The 17,153-nt window shown below is 50.6% G+C and overlaps 1 protein-coding gene across 14 annotated transcripts in view; it reads left to right on the forward strand.

Moving 5' to 3' along the window:
- AKAP13 (A-kinase anchoring protein 13) overlaps positions 1-17,153 on the forward strand; it is a 314,895-nt gene that overhangs the window by 279,991 nt on the left and 17,751 nt on the right. For 11 of the 14 annotated variants that reach the window (XM_043921539.1, XM_043921537.1, XM_043921536.1 and 8 more), the window contains 11 exons: positions 3,370-3,505; positions 4,865-4,977; positions 5,579-5,731; positions 6,328-6,578; positions 8,263-8,388; positions 8,505-8,622; positions 9,671-9,919; positions 13,177-13,253; positions 14,021-14,202; positions 14,301-14,383; positions 16,842-17,036. In XM_043921539.1, coding sequence (XP_043777474.1) covers positions 3,370-3,505; positions 4,865-4,977; positions 5,579-5,731; positions 6,328-6,578; positions 8,263-8,388; positions 8,505-8,622; positions 9,671-9,919; positions 13,177-13,253; positions 14,021-14,202; positions 14,301-14,383; positions 16,842-17,036 — 1,683 coding nt within the window. The remainder of the gene's footprint in view (positions 1-3,369; positions 3,506-4,864; positions 4,978-5,578; positions 5,732-6,327; positions 6,579-8,262; positions 8,389-8,504; positions 8,623-9,670; positions 9,920-13,176; positions 13,254-14,020; positions 14,203-14,300; positions 14,384-16,841; positions 17,037-17,153) is intronic. The other 3 variants (XM_043921535.1, XM_043921543.1, XM_043921534.1) reach the window with 2 other exon arrangements.

Raw genomic sequence — 17,153 nt, forward strand, 5'->3', positions numbered from 1 at the left:
AGACCTCTCTAATTTGCCGTATCTTCAGACTTATGTGTACTTCTGAAAATATCTCTTACTGTTTTGTGTGTTGAATTTAAATTAGACAGTATGACTTATGCTTATCCATTCTGCTGCTGCTTTTGAGATCTGCGTTTTGAGATCTGCGTGTGATATTATATGAAAGCTATCATCTCAAATTGCTGCGTGGTATTCTTTCAGAAACATACACCACATTTTAATTACCAGTTCCCCCAAAGACTTGTCTCCACCCACTGCCATAAATAACGCAGTAATGAATACCACATTAATTAGCTCACAGAACTCAGTTGAGACTTGCCCCCCAGGCTGTGTTTTTCAAGGCCTATTTCCTGGATCAATTAAAAGTGCCAGTTTTGGGCCCTGCCCAGACCTACGACATCAGAGAGTCCAGGGGTGGAGCTGGGTGCTCGGTTTGGTAGACGCTCCAGGTGATGGTGATGTCCACGCTTGAGTGTGAGAACCGCTGCCCCATGCCTGAGTATTCTGAGCACTTCCAGACGGCGCGGAACGGCCACTCAGGCTGTGCTGCCAGCGAGGGTGTGGAGTCCTGTCAGACGGAAGTCAGGTTATCACCCATCTTTGCATGTAAATTCCTAGAGGAAAAGTTATGCCAGACTGTCACCACTGTAACCAGTGATCCAGCCCATCCCAACACCTTTTACAAGCCTACTCTTAAATTTTTTTTCTTGACTCTATGACATTTATCTCTTCTTTCAGAAATCTGCTTTCTTTCAAATCAGATAAAAGCAGTCTTCCCCAAAGCTACCTATGATATTACCTCCAACCCCCACGTGTATTCTCATTCCCCTTTTACCCACCAAGGTAAGGTAGCAGTAAGAGTCAGATTGTACGGGTGTGAGTCCTAGCACCCCACTTAACAAATTACTGGCCAGAGACGTATTAATAGGTCTTTCGTTACCTGAACATTATTGACTGGAGACTTTATTGTTATCCACCTACCTAACAAATTGCCAGCCACAAGGGTTAGTTTCTGCAAAAGCATAACCTCAAGACGAACATTTACGGCTCCCCCACCCGCCCCATACCTTGTGTTCCTCCTCCGTGGAAGGATGTAGTGGTACCATCAGGCGATCGTTGGGTTTAAGTGAGGTGACGCCCGTGAAGCCCTTGGTGGTGGGCCTGCCTCAGTGGGAACGTTCGCGGGCGCGGATGCTGGGCTCAGAGACAGTGAGCAGCTTCCTTGAGCGGGGATAGACTGGTTTTCAGCATTCCCAGAGCTCTCTCTCTCACCTCCCCCCACACCCACGCCGCCCTTAGATGCAAGTTGCTCTAGATAATCATGAAGGCTCTGCGTGACCTGACTTGGTTCTGTTTCTCCAGCCATTGCCCCAATCCTGCATGTCCTCGCCCTGCCTGCCTCCTCATCTGCTTGTCATCTCCATTTCACAGTAGCACTGCGTGAGCAGTTTCTGCCTCCTTCAGACAGTCCTCCTCCTCAGAATGTCCTCTTTTCCTGTCCGCCTGGCCACGTCCTCACTTCAGGGACTTCCCCGTTCAAGGACTGATGTTTCTCCCTCCACCTGATTTTTTTTTTTTTAATAATTTTATTTATTTATTTTTGGCTCTGCCGGGTCTTGGTTCCTGCATGGGCTTTTCTCTAGTTGCGGGAAGCAGGGGCGGCTCTCTAGTTGGCGGTGCACAGGCTTCTCATGCAGAGGCTTTTCTTGTTGTGGAGCACAGGCTCTCAAGCACAAGGGCTTCGTAGTTGCAGCACTCAGGCTTAGCTGTCCTGCAGCATGTGGGATATTCCTGGACCAGGGATCAAACCCGTGTCTCCTGCAATTGGCAGGCAGATTCTGTACCACTGAGCCGCCAGGGCGCTGCTCCTGCATCATATTTTATCTGCTCACCAGCTTCCCTTGGAGGCCCTGTGGTGTGCCCCAGGCCCCCGCACACTAGAGCCTGTTCGCCTCTCTGCCTCTTGCCCGTCTTCCCTGTTGGGCAAGGCCCCCCGTCTCCTGGTATTCTGCATATTTCCTGCAAGAAGGGCCTGGTCATGCCCCCGTGCAGCAGGTTTCTGGTGATTACATCACCTTCTTCTGAATAGAATCCGAATGGTTTTATCCATTTTATTAAGTCAGGCACATCCTGTAATACTGTGAAGCTGTAACAGCTGCCCCAGTTATTTCCTTCAGCTCCTGACGCTCCTAGGGCTGGACAGATAATGCTGCTCGCGTCTGGGACAGCAGCTTCGTTACCACGGAAAAATCATCTGTTACCCAGATGCCAGTGTGACTACTTGACCCAAAATCAGAGCTCCAGTGTCCTCCTCGGGCGTGTGCAATGGCCATGAACTTGGGCACGCTCTGGGAGACGGTGAGGGACAGGGAGGCCTGGCATGCTGCAGCCCTTGGGGTCATAAAGAGTCAGACGCGACTGAGCGACTGAACAGCACAAGAAATACTCAGTTATGAGGACAGATTAGCTGGGTGGCATTGAACACAGGTTGCATTTTCCTCCTCTGTAAATTAGAGGAATTGGTCAAAATCTGGGTTCTCAGACATGTACAGAAGAAATGATTGAGAAGCTGGTAAAAATGTCTTAGACCCGTAGGTCCCACCCACACAGGACAGACAGGGCTGGGAATTTGCATAACTCAAAAGCCCCTCACACGAAAAACACTGGACTAGGTCATCTCTGAGGCTGCCTGTGTCCTTAAAATTCTTTCAATCTCCTTTTCTCTTTGAATTAGTTTAAATTTTTAAATATATGTACATTCAGTGATTCTTTATCCTTACTGCCTCATTTCCATCACACTCCACAGGTAACTCCATTTCTCATGTTTATCTTCTCCAAGTTTCTTTCTTAAAATAAAGCAGATATCAATTTGGATTATTTATTGCTTTTAAAACATAGCAATGGTCTGTGGCGCACGTTATTCTGCTCCTCGATTTTTTTTCCCCTTAATGTGTTATCGTGCGGTTTTGTGTCAGTTCATGCAGGGTGTGCTCGCTTTTATTTTACACCTTCATAGTATCCACCAGTAGGATATACCATGACTTACTAACTGACCTTACTTTGGTAACTCATTTTGCTTTTACTGAACTTTGCACTGAGTACCTTTGGTCATATGCCATTGCAAGTGTAAACAAGTAAATCTTGTGGAATGTACATGTCCTGAAGGAAACCACTGGATCAATAGGTATAGGCATTCACAGTTTCAATAACTGTTGCCACATTGACCTCCGCAGAGTTTTTGTCTCCAGTTACACTCCCAGGGTGGATCTCTTACAAAGCATTCTGTTCCTGTCTCATACTTGTCGGGCGGGTCCGTGCTGGAGGGCCCGAGTCACTGACACTCCAGTGGTGTCCTCTCGTCCTCTGCAGCCTCCCAGCCCAAGGAGCGCCCTCGGTCAGCCGTCCTCCTAGCCGATGAAACCACTGCCGCCCCCGTGTTTGCTAACAGACGGTCCCAGCAGAGCGCCATGCTTTCCAAAAGCGTCTCCATTCAGAACATCGCTGGGTAAGTCGGGGTGTGGAGACGGCACAGTTGACATCTAGGTGACAAGAGCATCGTATACCATTTGACAGAAAGATGCTCTTGGGAAAGAACGTGTGACCTAACGAGTTGGCGTGCAGCTGAGTAATGCAGACAGGCAGGGTGAGGATTACATTGGATGCAGCCGTTCTCTAACCAGGATCCCCACTGAACACCATCTCAAGTAAGGTTTTGTCCATGATCAGTCCTGCCTTTAAAGAACCTGCCTTCTAAGAGGATGAGTTTTAGGTCAAAATAAGAAGTGGAAATAGGAAAGGAAAAAAAAAAGTGATTTAATGCTGAATGTTGGGCTGCAACCACTTACATTTTTAGATGTCATACTTTCCCATTGGTCAGATGAACGTGGGAGGAGAGGGTAGTTTTTTTTACCTTCTTTTTTATTCTGTTCTCCATCCTTGCGTCTTGCCTCTTCAGTCACGGGAGTGAGTAACGGGCCGAGAATGACAGTAGGCTCCCAGCCCCTCCTCTGCCCTGAGCTCCTCTGTGGTCCTGTGGGAGCTACCGTGGCCGCTGGCTGTGGGTGGTTAGCACAGGGCTGATTGTGATGTGGCTGGCTGTTGGGGGTAAGGTGCCTGCCCTCCCACCAAGTAAAGAAGTCACCTCAAATGTAGGGCTCAAAGTGTCCCTGGCAACTCTCCTCACCCAGGCTGGAGGAAGATTCCCAGCTGAAGGATGCAAATCTCCTTTTGTCTGTGTGTCCTCACCTCTGTGCTGGATAACGCTTCCTCCTCCTTAAAAAAAAAGAAGAAAAAAAAATTCCAGGTATTTTTATATCATCTGCCTCAGTGGTGTGATTATCTTCTTTTCAGAGTTAATCTCAGTTGGTTTATATTATGACTTTAAAAAGTTGGCCTTTAAACACAATTTAGTTTTAAGTGACTCTGGCTTACCTCTGTGCCATACCACAAACATACCGGGTGCCTGATGTGCTAGCTGGGATCGAGAAAAGTCCAAAGAATATGGTTTAGCGTTAAGTGCTGGCTCTATAGGTGTTTGGGGAACACAAGGAAGAGGTGTTGTGGTTAGACACGCGTCTCAAACAGAGAAATTTCATTTGTAATGTGTACGCAGTTTGAAAGAAGAGCCTTCTTCTTGTTACTCATGGTTTAAAATAAAACTGCAAGGTTCAAAAAGTTCACGGTTGCAGTGAACTTAAAGTGAATTTAAAAGCCTCTGACCCCCTTCATAGTTCATGTTGCACGTTGGCAGGTACCTGACATAAGTAATTTGCCTTCGACATTGTCATTTTATAGTTTTTCAAATCTCCACAAACCATGGCTTCTCAGAATACACCTGACAGTATGTGTTTCCTTCTGTCCCTAGAGTTGGCAACGATGAGAACATCTCGAACACCTGGAAGTTCCTGTCCCACTCAACAGACTCACTGAATAAAATCAGCAAGGTCAACGAGTCCACGGAGTCCCTTACGGATGAGGGTAAGCGGAGGCCACGGCCTGTGTGGTAGGCGTCTGCAGAGACTCTGTGCCGTTAGCTGGGATGCAGGCACCGACGAAGTAACGGTGCCTGCCCTCCTGGCTTCTGTGGCGCTTCTCTGAACTGCCTGTGCAGCGTCAGATGCTTTATAGTGAGCTGCGGAACCTGCCTATCCAGTTGCTGGGTACTCGTCCACTGAAGGACGCCATTGAGTTTAATGTGGTCAGACTGCCACAAACACTGCTTCTTCCCCTAGACTTGTGTACACATTCAGCTCAGTTGTAAACCTACTTTCTTAAACAAGGAAAGTCACCAGGACCCTTCAGCTCCTGCTTCACGAAGTAATCATGTCTTAATCACCTTTAATTTAAGTGACTTTTTCACCCTTAACCAAAGTCTTGAATATAGTATACATCACTCTCGAACAGAAAATGCTCCTTTCTAATAGAATATATATATATATTCTGTGACTATCACTGTCTTAGTGCACAGTGCATAGTCTCATGAAGTTATCACCCCGAGGAATGTCCAGCAGAGGTGTTTTTAGAAGTCACTGATGCAGGACTCTGACACCGATTTTTTTCTTTTTCTTTTTTTTTTGAGGAGTAGGTACAGACATGAATGAAGGACAGCTAATGGGAGATTTTGAGACTGAGTCCAAACAGCTGGAAGCAGAGTCTTGGAGTCAGATCGTGGACAGCAAGTTTCTGAAACAGCACAAGAAAGATGTCGTCAAGCGGCAAGAAGTGATTTACGGTGAGACGCCTCACATGCTCTGCTGAGATCTGATTCACGTAATCTGGCGGGTGGTTTATTGCACTGTGGCAAGTCAGTTTTCAAGTATGTATTATAGCCATCTCCAAGATTTTCTTTAAAAGGTTTGAGGTATAGAGACATGATCTTATTTCTGTCCTTCCCTCTCTCTGTAAAATGATCTTCTTGAATTTTATCGAACATTTTATTGAATATGAGTGCTTTTTTATGCAGTATTCTTAGAGATCCCCTGTGATGGCACAGTTGAATTCCTCAGCTGCAGCGGAAACTAGACTAAATACAAGTGCTTCCTAGGAAATGGGAGCACAGTCAGTTATGGAAGGTCCTGAGTCCCAGTGAAGATAACTTTGGAAACCACCATTTGAGAGGGATGGAGTCCAGTATGCCCGTCAGAAAGTAGCATGAGGTCCCGTGAAAAACAGGAACAGGATGAAAACTCTTCAGGGAAAAGGCAGCTTTTGACCCAGCCTTAAAGTTTAAATTGGGCCGTAAGCAGCCTTTAGACAGGCCTGGGCTCTCAGGAGCAGGGGAATCGGCGAGGGGGGCGTCCCTGACGGTCCAGCCCTGTCGACCCCCAGAGCTGATGCAGACGGAGTTCCACCACCTCCGCACCCTCAAGATCATGAGCGACGTCTACAGCCGGGGCATGATGGCCGACCTGCTCTTCGAGCAGCAGATGGTGGAGAAGCTGTTCCCCTGCTTGGACGAGCTCATCAGTATCCACAGCCAGTTCTTCCAGCGCATCCTCGAGCGGAAAAAGGACTCCCTGGTGGATAAGAGCGAGAAGAACTTTCTCATCAAGAGGATCGGGGATGTGCTTGTGCATCAGGTGAGCGGGAGCAGGGCCCCGGGCACTTCTCTCTCACGCACACACACAGCCAGATAGACACACACACACAGACACACAGACACACACACACAGACAGACAGACAGACACCCGGGCACTTGTCTCTCACACATACAGACAGACACACACAGACAGACAGACACACACACAGACAGACAGACACAGACACACACACACACACACAGACACACACACACAGACACACACACACACACACACACACGGGGCCGATAGCCATGTGTTCTCATCTCAGCTGAACTGCCTGTGATCCCTGTGAGCTTGGGCAGGTGGTTCCATGTCTCCAGCCCTCAATTTTCCTTTTCTGAGATTGAGGACAGTAGGTTTTCTCTTCTAATGCTGTTTTAAAACTTAAAAGCCATGTGTATATAAAGTGCCCAGTGTACATGCTAGGTATGCCATAAAAGTCACCTTTCCTTGCTTTTGGGGGGTGCTTGCTTTGTGGTCAGCTTCTCTGTTGGTCGGGGGGAAAGGAAAGGCTCCCGTGAAGCTTTGGGGTGAGGATCAAGCCTTGCTGACTCCAGAGACTTAGTCCAGCAGGGGTGGCTGCTAGCGTGTGTTGCAGGGACCACTTTCAGAAACTCCTCAGCCGCCCTGCAGTGAGCACAGCTTCAGATGAGGTAGCACACGCGTGGGGGTGATGGAAGGGCCACGCAGAACTGTTGGGACCACTGACCTGAGCTAAGTAGGATAAACAGCCCTAGTTACCATGGCTGTTTCTGATGGCTTTGGCTTTCTGACTTAGCAAGGTGACATTCTTAAGACGGCTTCTTCATGAAAGACTTAGTGACTCCCTTCCTTTTATTGCTATTTTTATGACAGATGGGAGTTAGAACACGTTTTGCATAGCGCGTGGCTACTTCTGTGTTTATTATTTACAAATATCCGTATCAGCTTTACTGACATATAATTCATTAGCCATGTGATCCACCCGTGTAAAGTGTGCCGTTCAGTGGTGTTTAGTATATCCATGGATTTGAGCAGCCGTCGCCAGGGCCAGTCATAGAGCATTTTTATCGTCAGCACCCACACCCGCTTCCCCGACTTCCCCAGCCCTAGGCAACCACTGACGTACTTTCTCTCTGGATTTGCCTGTTCTGGACATGGTATATAAATGGAATAAAACAGTATGTTGTCCTTAGTGATTGGACTTTTCATGTGTAAGTACCACATTTTATCCATTTATCCTTTGATGGACACGAGGATTAGTTCCCCTTGGTTGAGGGCTGTTGTGAACAGCACTGCTGGGAACATTCATATGCATGTTTTTGTGTGGACATGTTTTTATGGCCAGGAGTGGAACTGCTGGGTCATATAACTCTGTGTTTAACTTCTTGAGGAACTGCCTGTCTTCCAAAGCTCCTGCACCATTTCACTCTTCTGGGGGAAGTTATGAGGAAGATCCCCTGGAGGAGGAAATGGCAGCCCACGCCAGTATTCTGGTCTGGAGAATCCCACGGACAGAGGAGCCTGGCAGGCTGCAGTCCGTGGGGTTGCAGAGAGTCAGACGTGATTGAGCCACCAAGCGTGAGCACAGTGAGGAAGCCCTCCTGGGTTATACACGCAGCCTGGACCCTTGGCACACAGTGGTAACACGCGTTTAGCGCCCTCAGTGGTGGCGTAACCCCTGCTCGCTTTCCTCCACAGTTCTCGGGGGAGAATGCCGAACGCTTAAAGAAGACGTACGGCAAGTTTTGTGGGCAGCACAACCAGTCTGTGAACTACTTCAAAGACCTCCACACCAAAGACAAGCGCTTTCAAGCCTTCGTGAAGGTAGTGACGTGAAACGTGGAATTCCCCACCGTTGCCCAGAGCCTGGTGTCCCTGTGAGGTTTAGCCTGAGCCTTCCCCTCCGAGTCATTTCTGACATTCGGTCTCCTCCCTTGCAGAAGAAGATGAGCAGTTCGGTCGTCCGGAGGCTGGGAATCCCCGAGTGCATATTGCTTGTAACCCAGCGAATCACCAAATACCCGGTTTTGTTCCAGAGGATACTGCAGTGTACCAAAGGTGAGTCTCTCTCTTGAATCAATCTTACCTGCCAGTGGCCTTTTCCCTGTCTGTCCAGCAGAGGCCCCTTAGAAGGACTCTTCCACATCAAGGAGGACTAAAAGAGAACACTGTGTTTTCTCTTAAAAATTGTTTTCTTAAGTGCAAACGTGAAATGTCACGTCACCAGACTTAGAGTGAATGAGAGCGAGAAGGGGAGGAACCGCTAGGTGATCCCAGACAAGAGCTCAGTGGCCCGAAGAGCTTGGCACTTGTCTCTCGGCTGGGAGAGGACATGCCCACTTCACCTGCAAGTGCAGGGATCGCTGCTGTTTCTTGGTTAATCAGTGCCGCTAGTTCTTCTCTCTGCTGCTCCTGATCCGCCACAGTTACATTAAGGATTAGCTAAAACAAAGACATAGATTAAAAAACCAGAGGCTCCTCTCTCTCCCTAAAGATGTTGGATTCCTACCACTAGAAGGTAGCTTGTGGGACTTCCCTGGTGGTCCAGTGGCTAAGACTCCGCCCTCCCAGTGTAGGGGGCCCAAGTTTGATCCCTGGTCAGAGAACTAGATCCCACATGCGTCAACTAAAGGTCCCAACTAAGACCTGGTGCAGCCAAATAAGTATGTATATATAGGGCTTCCCTGGTGACTCAGATGGTAAAGAATCCACCTGCAACGCGAGAGACCTGGGTTCAATCCCTGGATGAGGAAGATCCCCTGGAGAAGGGCATGGCAACCCACTCCAGTATTCTTGCGTGGAGAATCCCATGGACAGAGGAGCCTGGTGGGCTACAGTCCGTGGGGTCGCAGAGTCAGACGGGACTGAGTGACTAAGCGCAGCACGTGTATAGAGAGAGAGAACGTAGCTCGTGAGTGCACGTCATCTGTCCCACTGAAACACCTAACCTTATTTAAACGCTGACCGAGCGGGAGGGCGGCACGTGGCTGCAGTGTGTTGGCCTCGCTCTGCCCATGTGCCCGCAGGGCACGGACCGTGCCGGGGGGCACGGAGGCAGGGCGCCCTCCTCCGCCCCATCGGGACCGAGCGCTCCTCTCCTCCTCAGACAACGAGGCGGAGCAGCAGGACCTGACGCAGTCCCTGGGCCTGGTGAAGGAGGTGATCAGCGCCGTGGACAGCAAGGTGGCAAGTTACGAGAAGAAGGTCCGTCTGAACGAGATCTACACGAAGACCGACAGCAAGTCGATCATGAGGATGAAGAGCGGCCAGATGTTCGCCAAGGAGGACTTGAGGCGGAAGAAGCTGGTGCGGGACGGGAGCGTGTTTCTGAAGAGCGCGACCGGGAGGCTGAAAGGTGAGGCCCGCTCGTGCCTGACACTCCGCGCGCTCCAGGGGGAGCAGGCAGGACGCAGGCATCCCAGACCGCTTCCGGGACCCTCGTCCAGGCGTTCCCCAGGAGCAGCCGTCGTTCAGTCCTCAGTCTTATCAGAAAGGCCTGGGCTGAGACGGCTCACAAGCCACACCGAGTACAGTAAGGCAACAAGGATCTGATGCAGTCAGGGGCGTGAGAAGAGCAAAGAGTCAGCATCATACTCAGATGCGATCTCTCAAGGCAGATGTAGTCTCCCATGAGAGACGGGCAGCAAATTTGGGGTCGGGGTCTCTGGCAAAACCACTGCCAGGAGGGACGCACCATCAGTTGCACCATTCATAGGTTCTCTGAGATTAAAAATACATCATCAATTGTTTCGAAGAAATGTTAGAGGTTTCTCAGTTCCTGAGACCTTAGAGAAATGTTTAACTCACAACTCGACTTATTATTAAACTTTGTTGTTCATATTTTTTATTTTTCTCTAAGAAAATGAGATCATGAAGGATACTCATTTCCTGTTTGATCTTAGTTTTTTTTTTTGTTTTTTTTTTTAAATGATCAGCCCCATCAAGTTAAGGAAGTTAGGAGGTCTGTTCATTCATCTGTGCATCTGGTCTGTTGGGTTTTTTGTTTTGTTTCTTTAATAATTTTCCTCATCAAACCCATATCCTCTGGGTCTGTCTGGTAACTCTAACCTCACCGGTAGCCTTGAGTACCCCCAGCCTGCCTCCCTGGCCTCAGTGAGCTGAGCACACAAAGCCGCTCCACTGGCAAAAAAACTCAGGCGTGAACCGGCCACGGGGTCGGTGATGCCCTAGCTGCTGGCTCCTTAGCCAGCTCGGGTCTCCCCCTGCTCAGAGCGAGGCATGAAGGTGGATGACATGGGATAGCCTGCTTAGAGGTTGGGCTCGGACTGCAGAGACGTTTAAAGAGGTTCTTGCCCTCAGTGTGATGGCTGCTGGAACAGAGGTGTGAACTGGGGACTAGGAGAAGGGGCGAGGAGAGGGGCCTTCGAGTCACGTTTTGAAGGATGGAGAGGAGGCCGCGTGAGAGCTCGGAGCCTGGGGGGGTCAGGCGGGCAGGCAGCGGAGCGAGGCAGGAAGTACGGCCAAAGCATGAGCTCGGGGCCAACTGGGGGTGGACAAGAGCTCCGGGGGTGGCAGGGGCTCACCGCGGAGGGTGTGAGCAGGGCAGGGGTGGATCCGAGTGTGGGCACTGCAGGGCTGCGTAGGGCCGAGGAGCCCAGGGGGACGGCCGACCGAGCTGAGGACAGTCCCTGGTGCGGGGACCTGGGGGGGGGGGTCCTCCAGGTAGGGTCACTTCAGAGGGAAGAAACACCCCTTCCAGCCCCCAGCCAGCTCTGCATCTCCCTGCTCCGTGATGAACGGCATGGTCCCCAGGGCTCCCTGCTTCCAGCCCTGATGCCCTGTGACCCCGCTGCGGTGAGGCCATCTCCGCCGCCACCTGGTCGTGAAGTGCTGGTCCTCTTGTGAGAGCAGGCTTCCTAGAGCGGCCACTGCCTGGAGCCAGCGCCGTGTTCCTTCTCTACACAGCAGTTGATTCATTCGTTCCTGAAATAAAAAATAATCTGTTCCAGCTGTTGGAACAAAGTCGTGGTCCAAGCAGTGGCAGAACGATAGGCTTCCTGGCCCACGACGTCTCACGGCGAGAGGAGTTGGTTTCTAGTCGTTCCCCCGGTGAACGTGTGCCAAGGACAGCCAGTCCTGTGTCAAGTATCGCTTGCAAGGGGGTGGGATTGTTTTTCTCTGGTCTGCTGACACTGATCACATAAACTTCAGGATCAAAACTAAAGTTGAAACTTATGTGTTAGGACCTTTTTTATTTATTTATTTTTGGCAAACACCTGAACTATTTAAAAGTAAACTTTAAAAAAAACTAAGTTGTCAAAACTAATGGTAGTGCATGGAAAATTACTGTGGTCTGTGCTGAAAACTAGACCTCCCCAGGACTTGGGCCTGCTTGCTTCTGTTCCTTGTAGCTTTGCCGTGAATTACACAGGGGGGCACCCCTGTCTTGGCAGAAGTGGTGGAAAAGGCCGGGAGGGGCCTGACCACCCAGGAGGGGGCTGCAGAAGTCAGCCTGTTGTTTTCCCCAGGGAGTCATAGGTGCCCCAGCCTCTTTCCTGGCTGAAGGTGGTGCCGACAGGGGCCAGCCCGTGAGGTCTCAGTCGACGACTCACCTCCACATCCCGCTTTGTCCTTAAGGGAGCACTGGGAAATGTCACTGCATACTCTTCGAGAATTAGAGCAAGCGTTGGTGGCATTCTTTTGATTTCTGGATCCAACTAGAGACATTATTTTTCATTTATTTATTTATTTTGAACACCAAAATCATTTTGTATTGGTATATAGCCAATTAACAGTGTTTCAGGTGGACAGCAGAGGGACTCAACCTTACATGTACATGTATCCATTCTTTTCCAAACCCCCTCCCATCCCGACGGGCACATCACATTGAGCAGAGTTCCCTGTGCTAGCCAGCAGGTCCGTGTTGGTTATTCATTTTAAATAGAGCGGTGTATGCATGACCTTCCTAACTGTCCGTCGTTCCCCCTGCCCCCACCCCCCACCCCCGGCAAGCATAACCAGCTAGAGATGTTAATTTGCCTCTTGTTGTGTCTCAGTTGAGAAGAGCAGGCCGTCTCCGTGGCATGGAGAGGTTGAGATTGCTGGCGCCGTGTTGGGCCGAGCAGAGCGCGGTGCTCCGTGTACCTGAGACGGCATGGATGTTGGGGGGCCCCCTTGTCCTCCAGGGCCTGTAGAGGAAGCCTGCCTTTCATGATTAGGTTGAGATAGTCCTCTGCATCACCTCCTGGCAGCCTTCTGTCTGCTGCCCCACGACTTTCCCCTTACCGTGATCAGAAGCCGAGAAACACTGTGACCAAGAGTATTTTGTGGAATGTGTTGCTATAGTCCTGCTTCCCAACTTTTAAAGTATTTTATTCTTAAAAGCCTTGCCTTGTGGGATCTGTCTTTCCAGCACTGAGTGCTCAGACCTTCCCAGAACAGGGTTTTGGTGATCAATCCCATTTCAAAATGCCTCTGAAAATTCTACTGGCCAGATGTGGACCCTGCAGAAGTGTCAGACCCTTGCCTGGGAGGAGCGTGATGAAGTGCCGTGTGGGCGAGCTGCGGGGTCGTCTGGTCAGGTGCCCTGGAGGTGCTTCCCTGCTCACTGATGGCGTGATCGTGATTCTCTCTCCTCTGCCCGCTCTGCAGAGGTTCAGGCGGTCCTGTTGACTGACATCTTGGTCTTCCTTCAAGAAAAAGACCAGAAGTACGTCTTTGCGTCATTGGTAAGCTGAGCTGCTCACCTCTGCTGTTTGTAATTAACAGTGTTCACAACCGTGAGGGTCGGTGGTGAGTGTAGTTCAGTGTTATTGCTCAGTCACCCTCTCAACACTGACCCAGGGCAGATTCCTCTGGGTCATTTCTCACATAGCCTTGCAGTTTTCTGCCCACCTTCCTCCCCCCAGTTATTTTTCTGCTCCCTCAGAAGCCTTCTGAGAGCCTTCGGCATTTGATCCAAAAAGAAATCTGTCGTAGTATTTCTCATGTATCATGTCTTCCAAATGGTCCCCCCTATAACCTTGCCAACCAGAGTCTGTGACAAAAACCAGAAAGGACTCAAACCTTGACAGCATTAAATTTTTGTTTCCTTTTTGGAGATCATTTTCTGTTGGGTAAAATGCAGTGAAATAACACACCATTTGGTTTTTCTCCTAAATCTGCCATTGTTTGTTAAGCCATATGCTTTTTTTTTTAATTGGAGAGAAAAGCAAGACATCATGTATTAACCCATATATTTGGAATCTAGAAGAATGGTACTGATGAACCTGTCTCAGGGCAGGAATAGAGACGCAGATGTAGAGAACGGACTTGTGGACACAGCGGGGGAGGCGGAGGGTGGGATGCATTGAGAGAGCAGCCCTGGCGTATATACACCTCCGTGTGTGAGCCACAGGCTCTTCAAGGGCATCTAGTCCGTCCTGAGATGGGAGCTGTCTTAAGAGTTGGGTTGTTGCATCCACATCTTTCTAGCTACGCTCTCCCCACTTTCCAGGACCAGAAATCAACGGTGATCTCTCTGAAGAAGCTGATTGTGAGGGAAGTAGCACACGAGGAGAAGGGCTTGTTCCTCATCAGTATGGGGATGAAGGACCCGGAGATGGTGGAAGTCCACGCCAGCTCCAAGGAGGAGCGCAACAGCTGGATTCAGATCATCCAGGACACAATCAACACCCTGTGAGTCTCAGCCCGCCCTCCGGGATCGCGTGATGGACGGGCCGCCATCAGGGTGACGGACCTCTGAGTAACGTGCTGTTCTGTTGTCGTTGTGTCAGGAACCGAGATGAAGATGAAGGAATTCCTAGTGAGAACGAGGAAGAAAAGAAGATGTTGGACACCAAGGCCCGGGAGTTAAAAGGTGAAGCTGCTGGAAGCGGCCCAAGGGCCTGTCAGGGCAGTGGGGTGCGGGGGGAAGGGGGCGCCATCACACAGAACCCCTGCAGGTTTTCAGTCGATCCCAGGGCCGGCCAGACAAAAGAGAAGCCAGGTCAGAGCCGACAGAGGTCCCTGCAGGAGCACCCTGTACAGTGAGCATGGCCCGGGGGGACGCGTCTGACACCAGATCGTGGGGATGTTGCTTCTCTGTCTCGGGGTCAGTGTCCATGGGCCCTGGGGACAGGCTCGGTACTTTGTCACGGAAGAAGTTGCTGGAATTCACAGGCACATCTGAGATTAAAACAGGAAGGAGAGAAGAAAGGTGCTTGAGGGAAAGAATTTCCCAGTTAATCTGTTTATCCGTCACCCCTGCCATGGTGCCCTGCGTTCCAAGGGTGTCACTTAGGGCGAAGTGTGCTTCTGGGTGAGGTTGGACCACTGTCTGTCGAGGCCTGCTGTCCCATGCAGTCTCATCTCCGCCCCTGCAAGGCTCTACTCTAAGCAGTGAGAAAGCTGGGCCCACCACAGCGGAGCAGCCCAGGGCCTCAAGTCCGTCCCTGCAGAGCCGGGCCCGCTGTCTGCCGAGCTGCGCGTGTGTCTTCCCCTTTGGTGCTACTGAGTGTTCTGAAAGAAGCGCGTGTGGTGCTCTGGAGAAAAGTAAGGCTCAGAGTCAAGTACATGTAGGCTCCCGAGGAGTTCAGTTCAGTTCATTCTCTTTCAACAGGGAGAGGGGAAAAAAAAAAAAGATGGACAGATTTAGACTGGAGGCAGTGTCTCGTTGTTATCTCTTCCTGTGAGTAGGATGGCAGAGAGGAGAACCACCTGCTTTTTAATTGAAGGATAATTGCTTTACAGTATCGTGTTGGTTTTCTGCCATGTACATGAGCATGAAGGGAACAGCCTTCTCTTCACATGCCTGATGCACCTGGCCAGGCACAGTGCTCGGGGCTGGGGATGCAGTGATTCCTGACCTGGAGCCCCTGTGGTGAGGGAGACCTACGTAGATGACAGGCCCTGCAGACCCCAGCCACGTAGAGAGTGTGTGGGACCCGGGAATCCTGCCTGTAGTCAGTCTCATGGAGAAACTGACCCGTGACGCTATTCTGAAAATAAAAAACTCACCAGATGAAGAACAGTTAGGTGGAAAATGAAAAAGGAATGAAGGTCTAGTGTGTCTGGGAGTCAGGGCTGAGTGATGGGAGACCAGGCCTGGAAGCCACCACATGTTGAAGTTCAAGCAGGGACTGATACAGTTTTTTAGCAAAATGTAAACAAGTTTTTTAAATCAGTATTGATGCCAGTTGGGAGAATTGCTTGCAGGCCCTGGGAGAGCCCAGTAGGAGTGGGAACGCCAACTGGGGGAGTCTCCGGAGAAGTTGGGTGAGAAGCGGGCTGGAGGCAGAGTGGAGGCGAGTGGGAAATGAGGAACCTCTGGGGGTGGTGGGACAGAGTGTGAAGAAAAACCTCCACCAGCTCTCCAGCCTGGGTATCCGGGGGGTGAAGGTGCTGTTGACTGAGGAAGAGGCCGGGGCTCCAGGGAGGAGGTGGGTGGGGTGGGGGCAGGAGCAGAGAACAGAGGCTTCTGACCTGCAGAGAACTAGGTGTCTAAGTGGAGATGCCACTTGACAATGAGACTCAGAAGTCTGGTGCCCGAAAAGTGAGTAGGACTTGCGTGTCTTGTGTGAGTTAATGGGCTTCCCTGGTGGATCAGACAGTAGAGAATCTGCCTGCAATGTGGAAGACTCAGATTTGAGTCGGGAAGATCCCCTGGAGAAGGGAATGGCAGCCCACTCCAGTAGAATCCCGTGGACAGAGGAGCCTGGTGGGCTACAGTCCATGGAGTCGCAGAGTCAGCCACAACTGAGCGACCAACACTTTGAGTTGTCAGCCCGTGAGCGGTAACTGAAGCCGTGGGAGTGAATGAGGTCCCCCAGAAGGAAGTGTGTAAGGTGTGGGGAGCGGTCCGGGGGGGCGGGGGACCAAGCGCGTGCAGGTCTGTAACGTGCCAGAGACAGAGCGGGAGGAAGAGAGCCGGCCTAGCAGTGTCAGGGCCCGGGACGGGGAACAGGTTTACATGTCTCTGGAGAAGAGGAGATGGAAGACTTGGTTGGATGCAGGCGTGAAAGGTCCCCTTGGAGAGAGCAGAGCCAGGGAAGAGTGCAGGGGCTGAGCAATGAACAGTGCGATGGGAGAGTTGGACACAGCACACGCTTGTTACATCGGAAATTCCCAGGTTTGCCTCAAAAGACCCAGGATAGTTTTCCAAGTAGACATGACAGATGAAAAATCGGATACTGCCCTCAGAGTGAAACAGGAAGGGGGTGTGGGGGAAGCTGTGTTCCTTGTTGTCCCGGGCATTGCCATAAGGTGGCGTGCGTGTCTCAGTCATCACCTCTCGCTGACCTGTTAGATGACCAGATCCCTTCTCCAAACGCCCACAGAGCAACTTCAGCAAAAGGACCAGCAGATCCTGCTCCTGCTGGAAGAGAAGGAGATGATTTTCCGGGACATGACTGAGTGCAGCACGCCCTTGCCAGAGGACTGCTCCCCAACCCACAGCTGTAGAACCCTCTTCCGCTCCAGCACAGAAGAGGCTCTCAAAGGAGGACCTTTAATGAAAAGTGCAATAAATGAAGGTAATTTACATTCAGCATCGCCCCCCCCCCACCCACAGTGGTTTGCATGCTAGCATTATCTACCAGTGAGTACTTCTTTTCGTTATAAAATAAAGCACAAAATACAGAAAACAACCC

Source organism: Cervus elaphus, chromosome 13, assembly GCF_910594005.1.
Source record: "Cervus elaphus chromosome 13, mCerEla1.1, whole genome shotgun sequence".
NCBI lineage: Eukaryota > Metazoa > Chordata > Mammalia > Artiodactyla > Cervidae > Cervus > Cervus elaphus.